The 22,478-nt window shown below is 33.4% G+C and overlaps 1 protein-coding gene across 1 annotated transcript in view; it reads right to left on the bottom strand.

The window, feature by feature from the left end:
- LOC111059094 (phosphatidylinositol-3-phosphatase SAC1) overlaps window positions 1-22,478 on the bottom strand; it is a 33,365-nt gene that overhangs the window by 5,014 nt on the left and 5,873 nt on the right. Inside the window, exons 5-10 of the mRNA XM_039431907.1 lie at window positions 21,472-21,795; window positions 11,576-11,808; window positions 10,715-10,943; window positions 9,483-9,689; window positions 8,072-8,173; window positions 7,645-7,705 (exon numbers count right to left, since the gene is read on the bottom strand). Of these exons, the coding sequence (XP_039287841.1) occupies window positions 7,645-7,705; window positions 8,072-8,173; window positions 9,483-9,689; window positions 10,715-10,943; window positions 11,576-11,808; window positions 21,472-21,795 (1,156 nt within the window). The remainder of the gene's footprint in view (window positions 1-7,644; window positions 7,706-8,071; window positions 8,174-9,482; window positions 9,690-10,714; window positions 10,944-11,575; window positions 11,809-21,471; window positions 21,796-22,478) is intronic.

Raw genomic sequence — 22,478 nt, 5'->3', positions numbered from 1 at the left:
CACCTCAAACCAGTGACGACGTTATGAACACGTCATTGATATTAAATTCCAAAAAATTATAAATTACTAGTTTAGAATTTACATTTTATATTTGTTCTCAATAAAACTTTATTTCGAAACTGTTATTTTAAATTTATATATCCTCTATATTTATAATGATCTGTTAATTCTGTTGACTCTGTTTCGGTGATACCATGGAATGTGCAACACAATTATTTACGATAAATTCTCAGTTAAAAGTTGTCCGCATATTGATTACTCTGATATTTACTATCAAGTTTTATAGATCTCGAATTGAAGATTCGATTTTAATCGAGAAAAATGTAATATTACAAAGGTAATAGAAAACAGTCGTAAGCCCTGGAAATCATCATTCCGTAAATCTCCTAAAACTGATGAGTAAGTTAATATCACTGAAAAGATAGGACACAAACTGTTCAAGTAGGAGTAAGGATAATGCGATGTACGTTATAACGTTGTTACACAACCTCAGTCGTGGCGTATTGGTAAAGCACTTGGCTTTGAAGTGAAAGATGATACTCAGTTCGAATCCCGAAATTTCCAATTTTTTTTTTGTTCTCAATTTTTTTCTCGAAAAGTATTATTATAGATTATTTTTTGAAGGAAGTTGTTTTCATTACGATTGAACTTGGATTTCATCGAAAAATTATTCAATGTAAAATTTTGCAATCAAGTTAATTAATAAATTTCTAAAAGGTAGTTAATATTTCCAAAAATCTTTAGTATTGTCTCATGGATTGTCATTATTCATATGTAGTAGGCTTGCTATAGTTCAGTATAGCTATAGTTTAGTATTGTCTCATGGATTGTCATTATTCATATGTAGTAGGCTTGCTATAGTTCAGTATAGCTATAGTTTAGTATTGTCTCATGGATTGTCATTATTCATATGTAGTAGGCTTGCTATAGTTCAGTATAGCTATAGTTTAGTATTGTCTCATGGATTGTCATATTCATATGTAGTAGGCTTGCTATAGTTCAGTATAGCTATAGTTTAGTATTGTCTCATGGATTGTCATTATTCATATGTAGTAGGCTTGCTGTAGTTCAGTATAGCTACAGTTTAGTATTGTCTCATGGATTGTCATTATTCATATGTAGTAGGCTTGCTATAGTTCAGTATAGCTATAGTTTAGTATTGTCTCATGGATTGTCATTATTCATATGTAGTAGGCTTGCTATAGATCAGTATAGCTATAGTTTAGTATTGTCTCATGGATTGTCATTATTCATATGTAGTAGGCTTGCTATAGTTCCACTTTTCTACTATCTTTTCATAAACTGATATTTTGTAATCATCATTATTACATTATTTTCCAGTAAGTTATTGATATTTACAGCTTTTGTATTTAAAGGTTTTGTTTCTATTGAACTTAGAACATGAACAGTAGGTACCGGTACTCAGAAAGAAATTATTATCGAGAAAGACCCGAATTTAGATAGAAGTCAATACGATTTCAGTTAAATTGAATTGAGGAAATTTTTATTATCATTCTTCAATGGTCATGAAAAGCTGAAAATGAGACAATAGTTAGTAGAGGAATAAGGAAATGACAAAGAACAAAATATAGATTTAAAATATTGCAGGAAATGCCATTATAATTATAGCATCACAATTATCCAACCTCGGCTATCTAACCATGTGGACTATGTTTATTTTTAATTTTATCACTCACATTTCTAAATTTTTCAATTGTAACAAGTAGTTAGATAAGCGTGATTTCAATATGTTATTTTTATAAATTTTATTATGCATGTATCCATTTATGTTTATTATGCATCCATCCGTAAAAGATGGATGTGAGTTTGAAGTCGGAACAGGCAAATTGCCTAATCCTTGTAGGAAGACGACGACGATTATGCATGTATAGGGTACATACCTTAATTAACAGTGGGCTACAATATTTGGCCTGATACATTGTAAAACGTATTATTATAAATGATTTTTTGAAGGAATTTGTTTCATTTCAATTGAACTTGGATTTCATCAGATACATTTTTATAATGTAAAATTTTGCCTACCAGTAAAAATGAAATTGACATAGGCTTCATGCTGTATCATTGAATTTCATAAGAAAAACATGAATAGATCTTAATAAAATAAGTAATAATTTATATTCTTCAGTTATAATTTACTATCAGACACAAATTCGTAGTGAAACGAATATTTTAGGTATTTTTTGAAGGAATTTGTTTCTATTTCAATTGAACTTGGATTCCATCAAATACATAATTTCATAAGAAAAACATGAATAGATCTCAATAAAATAAGTAATAATTTATATTCTTCAGTAATAATAATACTATCAGACCCAAATTCGGAGTGAAACGAATATTTTAGGTATTTTGTTTGGAATTGGGGAAACAAAAGGCTACCTGATTCAAATTGAGGAGGATCTAATCGATACTAAAATTTATTGATGTATTGAAAAAAATCAATTTGATTCTGTGAGGTTTTCAAGTTTTATGTCTTCTTCAGTTATCTATAATACTATAATAAAGTAAGGAACTGGCTTATACACGTAAGGAATAGTAAATTATGTTTGACGCATCATCGCGTCTGAACTAGGTACTCAACTTATTAATTTGAAATGTGCATATAGATTCTTAATTAACCAATGAGTTAATTGTTTTTTAATTGTTTGTGAATGGTTCAATTAATTTAAAAAATTTTTCTAAATTCAAAATCTGTATTTTTTTGTTTTGAATTGTAAATTTGACTGTAATTCAAAAATGTAAGTGACTCATAGCCTAGCTACATTTGGAAATACATTTATTTACTCATTTTCTTTGGCTACATTTATAAATAAGGCTGGTCACACACCGATTAGTCAAGACAAGACTAGTCACGTTTAGTCACAACACTTCACATAGTTGCTTATGGAGTCATGTTTAATTGCAATGACTAATCAGTGTGTGTTGCGTCATAAGCAGCAATGTGAAGTATTGTGACTAAACGTGACTAGTCTTGTCACCTAATCGGTGTGTGGCCAGCCTAAGAATTGGCACAGTCTTGGGCTTGAGACCGTGGAACTTATCAGGAAGTTGTGAAATTCTGAATGATTGATTGACCCCTCCAATTTGGCCGAATATGTTTTGTCCGAAATAAAGATAAGCCAAAAATATTTTACTAGCGAAGAGTTGACTGGAATTAGTTTTTAATTAAAACTATAACAGAAACGGCCGAATGAACACTAGGAAAAAACTTTGAATATTGAAACTATATTAAAAAAGTCAATTGAGAATGGAAATTTTCACTATGAATAAATAAAATCCGGTACCTAGTTGAATAATATTTACTAATAATAAAATTTCAATATTCTAAGATATTTTGAAATGTCTAGAATCATGCCTTAATAGTCTATTAGTCCAGGCGCTGGCTTACATTGAGCATACATGAGAGAGGCAGAGAATTTGACTTCGGATTATTGTTAGGGGGTCTTTAGTGTATATGAAACTCGAAGTCGTCACGTCCCAGGGTGGTGGACAGCTTGGGGGGAGGGGGGTAAGTTGTAAAAAACGCGCGCTTATAAAATCGCCTGTCCTGCTGTTGCTATTCATAGTACAGCTTTCAATTTTTTCTCAATATTATGTACACATAACTGGCTTTCAATGTGGTCCTCTACATTTTTGCGATAAACCGCATAGTTTTTCGGTAAAAAAATAAAATATCTCGAAAAATGTATTTTTTTATTATTGACTTTTTGTTATTTCTCGAATATTCAAGTCATTAGCCGACTTAGAGGAAAAAGCTCCCAATAAACGTTGTAGGCCGTTTCTTCCTGAATCCAATGATATATATAGTTTGGGGGTTACGATCATAGATGCGGCAGTGGGAGGGGGATATATAGCACTGTTACGCTGCGGCTCGGTCCTCCCCCATGATTAATGCGCGTAATGGCCTGTCTATCGCATCGCTCCTACTAGTCTATGCATGCAAATTATGTATTCAGGAACGCTATTCTATGTATTTTCGGTCGCTGAACACGATTTTTCAACTCTCAAGTCTCACTAATTAATAATTCTCATCATAATATACTAATTATGGTCAAAATTTCAAACTTTATCTCATTCTGCAAGGAAACTAAGAAATGTTTAGGAAAGTAACTAGGAAAGACTGTTTGAAATAAATGAAACTTGGGTTTCAAGAAATATATTAGGATAGAATAATCATAATATTTATATGTTTTTATGTTCTATTGTTTTTATCTCAAATTAATTTATTGTGATGCGCTGCAGGCTAAATTATATTATTAATTGCACACTGGCCACACTTACTTGATATAGTGGTCAGTTAATTTCCAAGAAATATTTGTGGAATTTCTTAGTTATTCATGGTGGAAATGGAATTCATCATTCATTCATTATCATAATGATTATGTTTAGTATGAAAATGTTAATCTTTCGTGAATCTTCAGTTTGTCGTGAACTTTTGAGAAATTATATCCAATATAATAATAGATATGTGTCAAATCAAAATGAAAAGAAAATTTAAATATTCATCCATATTATTTCTAACAGTATTTTTATAATGATATTTCACTAACTTTTGATTGATTCATCCATTATGGTATTCCCGTTCAGACAGTTTTGAAATGGTAACAATTTATTCAGTATCAAAATTTGGGATTCGAATAGTTTTGGGCCATGCCTGTTATTCTTTCCCAAAGATATTTATATGATTTGTAATTTTATCCACAAATGAATGAATGTATATATTCCTGCACGTAGCTAACGTATGGATTATTCCTTTATAGATTCTTGCATGTCACATTAATAAATCTCTGCCACAGATTTTGAAATCAAGTCTCGATGGTTTGAAGAGCATATTATTGGAGTGATTCTTTTACTCTGCTGCTTCTAATATGTTCACTACCTTTGTTTGATTTTAGACCATAGACATGAAAAGCTATGTCCACCTGTATCACTCCATCTTTATTGAGAATTTTCATAACTCTTCTCATCACAAAGTTTCCATAATCTTGCAGCGTATTGAAGTTTTGAAAAGTGAAGTAGGAGTTGAATTCAGGAGAGCCATGTCATCATTATGCGAATTTGTCAACGATATTTAGGGATTTAGTCGAATCCACAACTAGTTTCACTTACAATTTTATGGGCCAAGTGAGATTAAGAGTTTTTTTTTCAAATATCCATCAGATGTTGACAGAGATTGCGGTTATTGTAGAAATGCATGCTGCACTAAAACTTCAATGCTGAATTATCTTTAAACAGCTACATAGTAAAAATACAGAGATCAGAATGATCTTTTTGTTCTAGAATTAACTAAGACTAGGATTTTTGTTTGATTGCATCGTGGAGAATGAAAGAACTCTGTTTCTTTTTAAAGGTGAGAATACACTTTTACAATTTGCTACAACTATGTTCAGATAACAATCGTTGGAGACCGAATAACTATTTCTTTCTATACGTTCAAAAGAGAATCACACACTTCTTCACTTGCTTCCAGACCATTGATAACATTATGCAGATTCTGTTGTCCATCAGTCTTGAAGAAAAATGTTATGTTCTCTTGAGAAGGTTATGCTTCTGGAAATCATTATCATCTCTCATTATTCTTGTTTTACTTCATTCGATGACTTTCTTCACAATCTCCATAATGATATCCATAATGATGTCAACATACTTGAACAGAATATCTTTGATGGAAGATTTATTTATATAGTAGCAGCCATTTTAGGAAAGCCTTTGAAGAAGGCTATTCCAATCACTCAGTTTTGGATGATCGAATGAGGGTTTGCTCCAAAGCATGATCGGTTGTCACATTTATTAAATTTTCAAAGTTTCATTTGACAGAGAGTCAATGTATTGACTGTATAGAGTTAATGTTTCCTTATTGGAAATTATTTTCTACTTCTATGGGTATTTTTTTTTATATTTTCTAGATATAACACAGACTCCATAACATAGTTCGTGTGATTGAATGAAAAAAGTATGGGATCTTTTCTCGTACAGTTTCTATGTGCAATACCAGAGTCCTTCCTTATGAGCATGAATACAATTTAAGATCATCTAAACTATGTTACAATAATCAGTCATAAATTTCAAGTAGTCATTGATTTTACATTGTTATTCTAAAAAAACTCCACAAATAGCTCCTGACTTCTTTCAAATATACTTTGATAATCTCTCATATTTGAACCGTTCATGAGTCCTTGTAGTTGTTTCATTGAATTGATTGCTTGCTCTCACACCTTAATTATACTGATCTCCCCTCAATAGATTTCCAACAGTATTCTCTCCAAATATTTTAAATTCAACAAAGATATCTCCGATTCCACTTTCATTCAAGTACCACCCCAAGACAATCAGTCAAACTCAGCCAGATGAAAAGTATCTATTCGCGTATAAGTTACATAAATCAGTTGATAAAGCTGCGTTTCTTTATAGATTCTATTAGATTTAACGGAACTTGGCAAACACATATGTCCATCATGTGTATGATGACAAACACATATGTGTATGATGGCAAACACATAAGTCCATCATGTGTATGATAAGTTATGTTCAATCTTATAGAATCTATAAAGATTGAGTTATTAACATCTCGTTAATAACTTTGGTGTAAACGCAGCTTTAGAGTTGTATTTCCTTTGTAATCAAATATTCAGTCATATCACATGGGAGTAATTGGCATTATTTGTGCTTCAACTGTAAATTTATATTAAGGAAAAATTTTACCCCTGTTACACGGTGCTCTATATGGGGTAGCCTATATTATTTGTTCAACTTACTCCATTACTTGACTTTCGCAATTCCAAAGTGATTTCAGTTTTTTATCGACTGAGAAACACATATAGGATTCCTAACAAGATGGTTTATCATTACAATGTAATCATAAATAATGATAATGAGATGAAGTTTGTAATTTTGACCATAATTTGTATATTATGATGAGAATTATCTATTATTAAGGCTTGAGAGTTGAAAAATCGTGTTCAGCGACCGAAAATACATAAGATAGCGTTCCTGAAATACATAATTTGCATGCATAGACTAGTAGGAGCGATGCGATAGACAGACCATTACGCGCATTAATCATGGGGGAGGACCGCGCCGCAGTGTAACAGTGCTACTTATCCCCCTCCCACTGCCGCATCTATGATCGAAACCCCCAAACTATATATATCATTGGATTCAGGAAGAGACGGCCTACAACGTTTATTGGGATTTTTTTCCTCTAAGTCGGCTAATGACTTGAATATTCGAGAAATAACAAAAAGTCAATAATAAAAAAATACATTTTTCGAGATATTTTATTTTTTTACCAAAAAACTATGCGGTTTATCGCAAAAATGTAGAGGACCACATTGAAAGCCAGTCATGTGTACATAATATTGAGAAAAAATTGAAAGCTGTACTATGAATAGTAACTGCAGGACAGGCGATTTTATAAGCGCGCGTTTTTTACAACTTACCCCCCTCCCCCCCAAGCTGTCGACCACCCTGGGACGTGACGACATCGAGTTTCATATACACTAAATACCCCCTAACAATAATCCGAAGTCAAATTCTCTGCCTCTCTCATGTATGCTCAATGTAAGCCAGCGCCTGGACTATATGCAAAAATCTACGACAAAGAAGCGACAGATGAGAAAAACTTACCAGATGGTGTGATGACATTGGCACAGAACATGGCAATCGCCACGCATAAAATTAGTGGAAACTGGAAAAGACAGAGAATTTATTAATTCATTCGATAATGCATGAATAATTACCAAGATTGCAAGAGAAAAACAGACTAGTTTCTCCCTCAAATCTTTATAAATTATTAAGGTAGAATGTACTCATTACTATTACAGATCAGTTACTATACATGTAGTTAAAGTTGCAAATAAAAAGACTTTGAATTCTTAGATAACAAAAACACCAAATCTTATTCCACGTATCACTTCTAGCACTTTATCACTTCTATCACTAGATAACGACTATTCAGTATACAAAAATATAGCTTGGAAATATAATGAGTACCTACATTCTTATTGAATTAAATGGAATTGAATGTAAGCGTGATAAAATTTGATGCACTTACTGTTATATACTTCCAGCCACGGTTCACCTCAAGAGGACTTTTGGTCAAAACTCCTTCGTCAGAACTCACTTTATATTGACCAAGGAATAAGTCTATAGCGTCCTGAAAAACATAAGACAAATATATAGGTAAAAATGTATGAGCAGTTGCTAGAATAGAATAGAATAGAATAGAATTTTATTGGTCATAAAATATTCACATGAATACATGGACTTCGTCAATTTTTTAACACTAAAGTAAGTCAAAACAAACACAAAAACACTTAGATCAGTCAGTATCAGAACAATAAAATAACACATGAATCACATAAAACGATTCCAATCTATTCTAAAATAGTCATGTACGGTGTACAAACATTCATCAATTAACACTGCTTTCAATACTTTTTTAAATTGTGTGCATGTGAGTTCCTTCAAGTGGTCAGGTGTGGAGTTATATAATTTGATAGATGTGAAGTGCCAGTTTCTTTGTGATTTAGTGTGACTGTACAATGGAATTTCAAGTTTGTGTCTATTTCTTGTATTTAAACTATGGAAGCTATTAGAATCATACTTATTCAAATTGCCTCGTACATAACATAATATTTTTAAGACATATAACGACGGCAACGTCAGGATACCTAAGTGAATGAAATAAGGTCTACAATGTGCATTATATAGTAGCTTGCATATTATTCTTATTGCTTTCTTTTGAAGAACAAAAATTGATTTGGCGTTTACACTGTTTGCCCAAAGCATTATTCCGTAAGAAAGGAGACTCTGGATGTGTGCATAGTAAATATTCACTAGTACAGACACATCCACAGTTACACATAGTCTCCGTAACATATACAATCCTTTAGCCATCCTACCTGATAAATAGTCAATGTGTGCATCCCACGACAGACAAGGGTCAATAAAAACACCTAAAAACTTCAATGGAGTCTCACCCTTAACCTTTCTGAATGCAAAGTTAATGTCAGCGGTTTTACTATCATTGAGAGAAAGATTATTTGCTGCACACCAATCTTTTAGAACCAAATAACTTTGATTCCTCTCACTTTCAAGATCATGCTTAGAGGGGCGATTTATTTTTAAGCCAAAATCATCTGCAAATAGGTACCCATCTTTACTATTGCTATCCATATTTATTGGCAAATCATTTATATAAATATTAAATAGAATGGGTCCTAAGATAGAGCCTTGAGGCACGCCGTAATCAACTAGTCTACCATTGGACAGGACGCCATCTTTGTAAACAAATTGATTCCTGCTACTTAAATAGGACAATACAAGTTGAACTGCACTTCGAGTAAAACCATAAAAATTTAGTTTGTCACCTAAAATCTTGTGCTGCACAGTATCAAAGGCTTTGGAAAAATCGTATGACCTTAGACCAACAGAATCACCACTCTCTAGGTTGCTAATTACACCACTAACCACATTAAGGTGATAGAGTTGATGCCGTCCTTGATCATGCCCTGCCTTGTTCGCTTGCCGGTGCGCGTGAAGTCTGTCTTGAGTGCACCAGTGCCCGAGTACTGCGTTGACAGCATGTCCGCATTGTCAGCCCACATGTTCTTCAGCGCATCCTCGAAGAAATACGGAGCCTCTTCTCCCGGTCGCAACATCGTATGCTTCTGCAAATTACAAGCACATTCATTGTATGATTTGTTTCCCTCCAAAATAATAAGTTAAAGCTTGAAACAATAGTCAGTAAAAATGGAATCACTACATTAAATATAATAGAATACTAAGGGCTGGTTTCCGAGCTCGAAATTTAGCTAAGATCTGGATTTTAACCGGCTTTAAACTCTTGAGTTGGATAATTGGCTTTCTGGGCCAGGGCGTTGACGTAGTCTGGAACTTAACTGGACTTGGAGTTTAGAGATCACTTTTGACTCTGGAGTTTATAATTTCTCTTCCTCAGTAGAGGACTTATAAGATATCCAGGACTTGATAGATTTTCCCCTTTTTACTTTATAAGTATATCGGGTAGGGTTTTGCTTTTCAATGGTAGTATACTGGTATTATTCGCAATGTTTCGATAATTTTATATAATAGACACAGAGAAAGAAAACGAAAACGTTAAAGCACTTGCACTACGATACATAATGATTGCTGTGTTATGCTATCTATCAGCACGAAGCAAGATTTCATCAGCTATCTTTCAATGCCAACTGCCAACATTACAATAATGAAAGACTGTATCTTGTTTATTTCTTCAAGTCCTGGACTCAAATAGGTCTAGGACTTAATAGATCTTGAACTTCAGAAGATACATCCGTCTCAGAAATATAATTTAGATCCAAGGGTTCATCTAAGTCCTAGACTAAGTAAATCCAGAACTTATAGAACCAGAACTCGGAAACTGGCCCTTAAGCATCTAAACTATATTTGAAAATTGCGTGAGAAGAGTTGGGATTGCAACTAAATTATATTCTTAGTCTTATAGTCTTTTTTATGCAACTCACTGAATAAATGAAATTTGATTTGATTTTTTTTTATTAAAAACTTTAAAATATTTCAGACTAGTTTCGACCATAGAACTTGAAAATGACCAATGGTCGAAACTAGTCGTTGAAATATTTTTAAATTTTTAATAAAAGGGCACTACAAGTTTTTATAATATTTATATATATAGGGATAGGGAGCAAATATATACCTTCAAGGCGGCAAGCAGACAGGTGTTGGCGAGCATGTATTGGACTACATTGGTGCGGTCGAGGCAGTCGATGCAGTTGGTGCGGATGACAGTGTACTGCTGCGACACTAGTGTGCCGTCGCGCTTCAGCGAGAACTCCTCAATGTCCGGCTGCAGGCGATCGATCAGTATGTTCAGCCTATCCCAGCGCAGCTTGCGACACTCTGCGTGGAAGTCAAATGCCTCGTACCTAATCACAATACAATTACATCAATTCATCCAGCAAATTAATCAATACAACGCTGCAAGCTTGTCAATCGGGAACTGTAAAGAATGTATTTTCTAGAATAGTTTCTAACATACTAATAAGAGCAAGATTCAGCAAGACCTTGACAAAAATCTGGTGTGGTACACTCACTGAGTAATTAGGGGTGAAAATGTTTTATAATTAATCTTGCAATCCATATGGATGGATTGTGTAATCCATCTTGTCACACCCAAGATAAAAGCATTCACGAAATGATTTGGCGAGTGCTTCACAAATTTAGCGTTTGTGTAGGCCGTGTTTCAATGTTTTTAACATATTGTTATTAGTGGTTTGCTATGTTTCGATGCACCTTTATATTTGAATGTTGTTATAAATCTACACCCAAGCTTTCATTTCAGCTCAATGAAAAACTACGTACTCAACGAATGTAGGTCTCAACTCTAGAATTATTAGTACAGTGTAGATGATACAGCCGACCTGACAGAATCTCGTCGTAAATGTGCACCCAAGCTTTAACTTCGGCTCAATAGAAAAAACTAAGTACTCGACGAATATATGGTCTCAATTCTAGAATGATTAGTAGAGTATAGATGAGGCAGTATAGCATAGCATACCTGACAGGGCGATTGATGGCATCCATATTCTGTTTGAAAGCTTGTGCGAGCTGGCCCTCGGCGCCATGTTGGTCGATGAGGCTGACACACACGAGCTGGCCGTAGTCGATGACCTCAAGGTCCAAGTGGCGCAGGAAGGCTGCCTTGTGGTCCTCGTGTGCCAGCAGGGTGGGCGGTGGCTTGTAGCGCAGGTTTGGCAGCTGCGTCCAAAACAGAGGGATCGAGCCGCGGATCTGCACATACACAATATTCATCAATTCATTTGCAATTTATTGATTTTTTGCCATAATACACTATTTAAAATTATTATATTAGATAAAATAGAAAACATGACTAATAAACAACTTCTTCATAATCTAATAAATAAAGTATATTCATTCTCACTTGTAGACGTGGAGTATTGAGCTTTCAGCAAGTAGTATTCACTAGTAGTTCTGCGAACAGTAGACCTTGCTCATGAATACAACTTTCAAACTAATGAGAAGGGCCATTAAGAAAGTAAAGTATATTGTGAAGATTTAGCCATGTCATCCATTATTTTCTCCATTGAAATGGAGAAAATTTATTTATTTCTCCATTCAAATGTCTCTCAAGGAGGTACCTTTATATCGTTCCCATATTTACAATATTAACATATATATTACAACTTTTCTAATATTAATTATAAGAAAAATGGAATTTGTAGTAGGCAATGTAGACGATGAATCGTCTCACAGACGATAGTGAGACGGAAAATGATTCTAAATAAGATGGGTTTGTTGGTGACAATGACAGGAGGTTGCTAATGAGGATTTTCATGAAAAGTGGATTCAATGTTATGGCTTGTTATGCCTATGCAGAATGTTAATGCTCACAACTCGGTTTCCGATAGCATACTATAAGAATATATAAATATTTTTTTTTTATATTCAATGTTATTCAAAATACCATCCAACGAATATTCCTCATTAACTAATAAATTTGAAACGGGAACTTCATCATAGTTTTAGTTGAGTCGGCCATTGTTGTTACAACTTTTGCCGACAGATGACGCATAGCGCCACAGTATACATACAGTATGGAAACTTGGCTAGTACCCTGGCGCAAGAATCCGCCATCTTGTTAGGAAGTTCCGCATTGTAATAGTATTGATGGGAGGTTCGGATCACTTCACTGATCCGGATCAATTGATCTCGTTTACTGCCGCGAGCCAATCAGAGGACCAGGATTGGAACTTCCTAAGGTCACGTGACGTGTCTAGTATTTGTGCCATGTAAAAAGCATTGGTTAGATAGGCGTTTGATTCACAGTTTCCATTCTGTACCTATTCTGTGATAGCGCAATCAGCGGAGAACTGTGATTACAAGCCAACTGTTTCTGTTTACTTTTTAGGTTGTTGTAGCACACTGTTACTGGACACGTGAGTTTTTGAAAATTATTTTATTTGCAGTTTTATAAAAATGTAGGTGGAGGAAAAATGTTGTGTATATCACAAGAGTGAAAAATGCTTTTTCTCCCTCAGGGAAAATGTTGCTCTCGGCTTCGCCTCGGGCATCAATCTTTCCCTTCAGGGAGAAAAAGTGACATTTTTCACTCTAGATATACAAATAACTATTTTATATCTAGAAACAGTCCTGCAACACAGCGTGCTGGCCTGAAGTTGAGACCAGAGAAAACAACTACCATAGACCTTTCAAGAACCATTTCTGTATTCATACATTCACGGAAGCCAAATTGGTTACTATAGAAAAAATAAATGATTCAAGAAATTCTAGAAGTCTCCTTTTCATTTTCTTCTCTAACAACTTTGAAAAAATCTACAACATGGATATAGGTATATAATTGTTCAAATTCAATCGAGAACCCGACTTGAAAACTGGCACCACTCTCGCTAGCTTCATCCCAGAAGGAAACACCCCTGTAGAGAGACTACAATTGAAAATATCAACTAGAATGGGAACTATGGCCAGCGCAACATTCTTCAATAATCCAGAAGATATACAGTCATCCCCACAAGATTTACCATTTTCTAACCCTCTAATGTAAACTAAGATCTCATCATAGGTAACAGCTTCAAGGAATATAGACTTCTGCTGATTAGTTTCCTGATATTATGATAGTCCATGTTATTAGCTCCACCATTAGAACTAGTAGTAACAGTAGACCTCGCGCTCAGGAAGTTACATTGACCTTTTGTTATGTTTTCTCAAGAATTAATAAATAATTTATAAATTTAAAATGTCTAGAAAAAATTATAAATAAACATAGAGCTTTTTGTCCTATCGTACCATGAAGTGTCGTCCCGAAATGTGAGTGTGAGGCTGGCTGCAACTGTCTACATAGTATAGCACCTGAAGCTTTAGACCTTGCATAAAATTTTCTCAGGTTTATTTAAAACTTTTTGTAGTTAAAATGTTTTGTTAGTATGTTTTAAGTATTCGCTATATATTTTAAGGGTGGGGACTCTCCCCCCCGTGGGGCGGTAACCCCCCCCCGTAAGCCATAACCGGAAAATAAAAAAAAATAACGGAATCGTATTTTACATATTATTTGAAGAAAAAAACTTCCTTACGACTTTTCCTGAAAATGCTTTCCCTTGGAGTTACAGCGGTTTGAAAATTTGAATTTTCACCCCTCAAATCCACGGTTTTCCCTTAATAAATCGAAAAGTACACGTCAGAAAATGAAGTTTAATGGCTTAAAAGAAAGCTAATTGAAACTGGAAAAAAATCAGCTTTTTTTTGCGGCTATTGGGAAATAGTTACAGTTCATCAAAGATGGCGCTGTCACTGACAACTCTCATTTTTCACTCTTTACCCCCAATTTTCTCAGAAATGGCAATTTGTACACAAAAAATTGTAAGGACATTTTTTTTAAATATTTAAATTTGCTTCAATTTGAGACCAGTTAGAGGTCTCTAACATTCTTCAAAGGAAAGTTATGACAAAAAAAAATTTTTTTTTTGCCGGAAGAAAATGGCCTGTGGAAAGCGAGGGAAATTTCCGAACTGAAAATCCAAATAGCAGGTGCTTAAACATATAATTTCACATACTCACACAAATTTTGATGTACTTGCTAAGTACACTTTTTGATCCAGACAATTTTATGTAATTCGAAACGTGCATTTTTTCAACGAATGTTACAGTTTTCCAGAGAAAATAAGAGTGGGAAATGTATTCAGTATACAATAAAATTACACATATGTTTGCCGCCATTTCCACGAGTTTTCCGAAACTTTTTTCCCCGTGTAGGACCCGCGTATCTTATAACATGGCCATTCTTATATAACTGTTATATAACTGTTATAAGAAATACTATCAGAGGAAGCTTGAAACTGGAATCTTTAATACCAACTGAAGATGCTTGCTTACAAAATTTTAAGCGAACATATTTACAGGTTCAAACGTGGTTAGGACAGAATCTAGACCCTACCCAATGGGGTTGGGAAATGAAAAACTCTTTACTGCTTCCAATTCCAATGGAAAAAGCTGAAGCTCCTGATGAACTACTGAGAACTTTATTTTGCAATTGTGAGACAGGATGTGGATCCAGATGCGGGTGTAGAAAGGGAGGTGTACACTGTTCACCAGCTTGCTTAAAATGCAGAGAATTTGGTTGTACAAACAATCCACAACCAATCCTCAACAACAACGCTGACATTCTAGAACAACAATTAGCAACTACTATGGGAGACGATAATACTGTTTGAATATTTTAAATAATGTAACTTTTTAAACAATTTAAAAAAATTGTAAAAATATTTTATTTATTAATAAAGTGTACTTTGGTTTCATTAATTATTGTTTCAAATTATTTTTTATATCGATACCCTTTAAAATAAAAAAAAAAATTCATGAAAATCGAATGCAATTTAGCACTTTTGCCCTTAAGGGTTGCCCTTTGACCCATAAAATTGCAGGGAAAATTAAATTTATAAAATTTTTGTTCTAATTCTTTAAGTTGCTTCCCATTAAAACAACATTCAAATAAATTTTTATGATAATTTAACGCTACATACACATTTTGCCCTTAAGGACTGCCCTTTGGGTTTTGGATGATGGAATATATAAGTTTCAAACATTTCAATTCATTTTTTAAATCGCTGCCCTTTTAAACACACGCAGTAAAAATTTTATTGAAATATAACGAAAGTTACCAAATGTTGCCCATAAATGTGCCCTTTTTAACCCTTACGTTGGGCTCATTTTGTATCTCACATTGGTATTTAACTAATTTTTAATATTTCAAAAAAATTTGGGCCTTTAATTAATTATTTTCGCATTTTTTTCGAAATTTTATAACTTTTTTTATTTTACCCATTTTTACCCCTTTTTTAACCCTTAAAGGGTTAAATTCAATTTTCCCCGCCCTGAAAACTTATAGCGTTTTTTCTACACATCCTAACGAACAATTTGAGCTATTAAAGATTAAAATCGAGGCTGTGGTTTTTTTTGTTTCACTTTTCGATATTTACGGTTTCAGGTGCTATACTAACAACGTTGATGGAAAGATACATTTTCAAGATATTCGATGTTTTTGAACGGGTAGTATTATAGTCCACTAAACAGCTGATTTATGATGAATAATTCTTAAATCTGATTTTTAACAAGGTACCTAGAATAGAAGGTACTAGAAGGCCACGCGCATCTCGATCTTTTAATGATCGGTGTGACGTCATTGGTGCTCTAAATATCTATTCTTCCTATCTTTTCAACGTTAAATTGAGCAACTTTGTGAGTCTTTTTCTCAAAGAGTAAATAACTTTCAAGTCCCATCGACATCTCCTACGATTCATACAATATTTATCTCCAATTTTTCTAGAAATCTAATACTTTTGGACAGCTGGATCTTACAGAATGATCGATTTAGTAAAAGGCTGCACATCGAATACCTGTTGCTTTCTTATTGAAAATTAATATGCTTTCCCTGACTCTTTTGTAATCCAATGACTCAATGCTAATGAATTTGATAAATCGATCATTGAATAAGGAATTAAAAACGTGAAAATATTGATTGCACTATACTACTATTTCTCTCAAAATCCTTTATCTTGTCTGTTTACTGTATGTTATATGTAGAATCAATAGAAAATCTTGCCTAATTCCTTAGGAGGATCTCTTTTACCAGGAAAATTATGGCTTTCACATACTTGATCAGGAAATAGTTTTCTGGTTGAATCTCTCTAATTAGAAACTACAACAAAATATAATTTTAAAATATAAATAAAGCATGGATACCGCGTGGGGAATTTACAATAATTTTATTGAGAATTGTATTGAATACATGCTCTCGTATTGTGAAACATATATTTCTCATTTATTATTTGTAAGAGGAATTCTCAATTGATACTTGTTCTCATATTGTAAAACTCTCATTCTTTATTTATTTGTGAAAGGGAAAATCAACTCTTCATGATTCAATGATAATGTATTTAATGAAAATGAATCATTCATTGAAAAGTATGAATATAAATTCATACTATAAGTATCCTACAATATATTCCTTCAAATAAACTTGATAATTCTATAAGACAAGAGTGATCGGTTGAATGCCTGTTTGAAAGGCTACGAAAAGAATGACAATATCTTCAACCAACTCGGAGGGCATTTCTATTCTAGAAATTAAACTCTCATATACTTAAAACAGGATAATGTGTGGTGAATTCCAATTCTTTTCAATCTCCACATTATTTTCCTATAACCGGAGAGATAATAATTGGGCATATTTAAAGATATTTTTTCAAATTGCAATTTATTCAGTTTATAATGATTTATGATGAGAGTGTTACACTATCACCCCATACTCTCTTTTGTCCCATATTGGGGATTTCTACCACATAGAGTGTGAGTGATGTATATGTGATAAAAATTATGTTTCTAGATCGTGCCTTGGTCACTGGGTAGAAATAATTTTGAATCCAAAGTTCTTTATCGAAAATTCAATCGAAATTTAATTGTTGATCAATCCAATTGTTTGTTTATAACAAACAAAATAATCGAATATCATAATATAATATAATAAGGAAGGAAAGTGGTGCGTTACCATCTTCATCCAATGATCATGCACATTCTCCTTCTGATGGAATGCCCTGCACTATCAAACTTTATTTTCTGCAACCGCTCTTGATTTCTTTTTTATCAAATTGATATTAGCTTTTTCTTTATATGTCTTCTGCATTGAGATTGGTATTAGAATCAGTTTTGAAAGGATAGATATCGGTTGAGTTTGCAGAAGAATATCACAATGAACAAAGGTAACAGCTCGAATGTGTACAACGTAATAAATAACGAGAAAGCTAAAGATAACTATTAAAGTATTCAAGGCAAGCCTAATTATTGTTGGATCTTATTCTTTAAATCAATACAACTTTTATTAATTCCACACATTCACATTTTACATTTTCTTAATCTATTCATTGAGCTTTTCTCGTAAAACTAAATATTGTTTATTTATTTAATTAACAATGTTGCTTTTTGAATTAATTACATGGTTCCTTTCATATGATGATGATATTACGTCAAAATAGAATTAACATCGCTAAAATCTCATATCCTACATTATTATGATTATAGAAAAGTGATTGAAGAACTATAGGCCTATATTATTATTCAAAGTATTACTAGGAGAAATAGGCTACATTCAGTACCTTTTTCCACTTTATAATTGTTGCGATATTAAAATTTTGAATAAAAAACCTCCAGGAGAAAACATTTGAAGCCATTCATCTTTTCAAATGTTGCCAAATTAAATCTATTCATCCCTTCTACGAATATCCCTACTCATAGTATCAAATGAGAGTTCTCTATCTCCAAACCGGTATGCCCTTACATTATCGAGCATTCTGGAAGATCTAGGAGTTCAAAAGTGATGAATTTGTAAAAAAATTGAAGATAAATATTCTATAAATCGTAGGAAATGTAGATGGGACTTGAAAGTTATGTAAATTTTTTATAAAAAGACTTACAAAGTTGCTCGAGAAAAATAAAGATAAATATAGTATATGACCGTAACACACAACTATCACCTGATTGAAGTATATGTGTATATCATTCTTTCATGAATTAAGAGTGCACTCCTAAAGGATTAAAGATGTTGAACCGGCAAGATGTTCTACTGATTCTATGTAGGCCTAATATACAGTAGGCTACACAGACAAGATATCAAGGATTTTGAGAGAAATAATATTAGGCCTATACTCCAATTAACGTTTTCATGTTCTTAATACTTTATTCAATGATCGATTTATCAAATTCATTAGCATTGAGTATTTGAATTACAAAAGAGCCAAGAGAAGCATGTTGATTTTCAATAAGAGAGCAACAGGTATTCGATGTGCAGGCTCTTACAAAATCGATCATTCTGAAAGATCCAGCCGTCCAAAAGTATTGAATTTCCAAAAAATGAAGATAAATATTGTATAAATCGTAGGGAATGTCGATGGTACTTAAAGGTTATATACTTTTTGAGAAAAATACTTACAAAGTTGCTCAATTTAACATTGAAAAGATAGGAGGAATAGACTTTTAGAGCACCAATTACGTCACACCGACCAGCTGGTTTGGATTTGTTACTGCGCATCTTTTCGTGGCCACTACCTTGTATTCTAGGTACATTGATTTTTACGGTAATATTGGCGTTCAAAGGAGACTCATTTTCCTTTTGTAATATCATTAAAATTCAAAATTTCAAAAAACCGTATGTATACGTCGACGCGAAATTCAAAAAGGAACCTGTCAAATTTCATGAAAATCTATGCTGCGTTCCGCTTTAAATGCGGAACATAAATATAAACAAAAATATAAACATAAAGAGAAATGCAAAACCATCGACTTGAATCTTAGACCTCACTTCGCTCGGTCAACTAGCAGCGACATCTCTGCAAATGCTTACAAAAAAACTCATTAAAAAGATTTGACAATGTTTTTGCATCACTAACAATTTCATCCCTGTGTTCTATTTTTAATTATTTTAGGGGTTTACATTTTTTCGGATTTCCACACAGCTTATTCAAAACTTGCCATTTTCGCCGTGGATGCATTAGATAATGAAGAATAATACTTTCTTTTTCAATTTTAATCCAATTTTTTATTTTTCTAGAAAAATTTTTGAAGTTATTTTTTATTCTCAAGTTATCAGGGTTTCTTTTCATTATTTTAAATAATTTATCACGCGAGTGGATTGCTGCACATAGACCATCAGTTATCCATGGTTTGAGCTTCTTCGAGTTCATTGATTTTATTTAGGATTCGACTCTCACATTTGAACAATCAATATAATTTTTAAATACCTCAAGAAATTTATAGTTAACATTATCACTAAAGAAAACATCACACCAAACATGAGACAGGTGAGACAGGAGGAATTATTCAGTTTGTCTAAATCGATTTTGTATTTATCTTTAAAAGAATTTCTACTACTATTATCTAAGTTAGCGCGAATTGTCAATGTTATAGCTCTATGATCACCAATTAAATCCTCAATAACTGCACATTTTTCAAAATGTGAAAAATTTTGTGATCTCATAAATACGTGATCAATGCAAGTTGATGTTGTTTCCGTTAATCTAGTAGGTATGTCTATAATCGATTCAAAACCGTAGTAGCTGAGAACTTCTAAATTTATTATTACCAGTCGCCAAAATGTTGATATTAACATCACCTATTATCGAAAGACGAAGGAATGTTTAAAATAGTGTCAAGACTGGTAAGAAATCTATCTCATTCAGAGCCATGCCATCGATAAGGAACGATTAGATTGAATTTACAGTTCGATAAGGTGCACTGAAGATAAATAGCGTCCGCACCATCCAACTCACATTCATTTACACTGCAGTTGAAACCAACTAATTCAGTGGAAAAATAGACAATCAAGCCGGTGGCTCTTCTGAAAGAGGAAATACTTGAACAAGTTTCATAGCCATCAATATAATACTGGGACACCTGCTCATCTGTATCCAACCACACCTCAGTCAACGCTATAATAGCTGGCCTCACTTTCCAGCAACTAATATATGTGACTTATCAAAATTGCTGCTTATACCTTGTATGTTTTGATGGAAGATCGTAAAAATATATGACCTGATGAAATATGAGAAATATTAACTTTATCAATAGAACTCAAAAAGACAACTATTTTCATCCACTTATACTCTTACTACTTTTGTTCAGTTATTTATTGTCTATTGTATAGGCCTATGTATTACTTAATTTATAATTATTAACTTATTATTTTCATTTTTCGAAGCTGGGTGTTTTTGGGATATTTTTGTTTGTAATTGTAAATTGGAATAAATGAAATTTGAATTTGAAACAAAATCTTAATATGAAAATATTGTATCACAACACAATCAAATTTCCAAAAAAAGATGAAGAGTGAAGTTAGATACTTGCAAGCGCTTCTCTCTTGGGTGATGTCACACCACCAAGCCGGACACGAACGGGCAAAATGGCCGCTCCGACCAAGTGGTGAGGCTTTAGCATTGGAGTAGGTGATACCAGGTCACACCAAATGCATCACGCAGCCCCACATTTTGTATACAAGCAAAGCATTATTTTGTTCAATTGATTCGTGTCCTGTTGCGTCCGGCCCGGTGTGACATCATTCGAATATTGCTACAGCAACATTAAGTTGCAATGAAAATTATGTTTTGAATATATTGATATATCATTGAATAAATGTTTTTTTTTTACAATTTTGCAATGTATTTAATATAGAAAAAATTCTGTTTTTGTTTTGATTATACTTTGAATGCTCAAGAAAATATTATTTTATATTTCATCTTAATAGTATTATGATTATCTTTATTCAAGTTTTGCAGTTATTATCTTTTATCTTGCTTTTGTATTTTATATCTGATAGAAAATGAAATTTATTCATCTGATATTAGCTAATGTAAAGAGTGTGAATTGAGTTGTGACCTGCACAAAAGAGGTGATGCCCCACACGGACTCCAATATCTGTTCGGTCTCGACAAAGTTGGCAACACGTCCGTCGCTGTCGACGCCGCGCGCATAGAGCCGCGTGCCGGCGCGTTCGGTGGAGCGACGCGACACGACCGCCACGGTGACGCGACGCTGATCGCCACCCAGTTCCAGGCCGCGGATCGACACAAAGCCGTGCATCAGCGGCAGCAGGAATTTGGCGCCCGCCGCCTCCGCGCCGCTCACCAGTTGGCGGCTCAACTCGTGCAACAGATGGCCGTTCCACACGAACCGCGACTCCGCGCGCAAGTACATCGGCTTCTAAACGATGCAAACACAACAACCCAATCAAATACCAACACTTTATGAAACATTTGAAATATATTTGCCAAAAAATACATAGCCTACATCACAAATTAGAAATAGACTAGTCTAAGATTAACAAAAACACAATATCTTAAACTAAGAAATAACATAAAATATAATTAAAAATAATCAAATGAATTATGTATTTCCTTAAGAAACTGATATTCAATTCAATTCTTCATCAATCCATGACCAGCTTGCTTGTGCTGGATGGATTTCGTCATAGAAAAATTAAAAACACTATGGTACAATACAATACTATATAGTACAATACAATAAACATTTTCACAAATGGCTGAATACAAAAATAGCGGATAGTTGAACACAAGTTGATAAGAAGATTGACTTACTGCTTTTATACTTTTTTACTGATTTCACTTACTTTGAATTTTATTGATAAATTATCAATGAATTGAACTAAATGAATATTGAAAATACTATGGGAATTCGATCTTATCCGTTTTCCATCTCTTTTTCCAAGAAGAAAATTCAACAAGGTAAAGATTACAACAATATGATTTCGCCTTATAACTGCACTTTTTCTCATTATTCTTTATTTGTTTAAATTTTCTCATCGTTTTCATTTTTTCTCATCCTTTATATTCTCCTTGTTTGCAACTCTTTGTAACATAAAGCCA

Source organism: Nilaparvata lugens, chromosome 7, assembly GCF_014356525.2.
Source record: "Nilaparvata lugens isolate BPH chromosome 7, ASM1435652v1, whole genome shotgun sequence".
NCBI lineage: Eukaryota > Metazoa > Arthropoda > Insecta > Hemiptera > Delphacidae > Nilaparvata > Nilaparvata lugens.
Note: the sequence above shows the minus strand (reverse complement) of the source record. Positions and strands in the feature narration are given on the sequence as shown.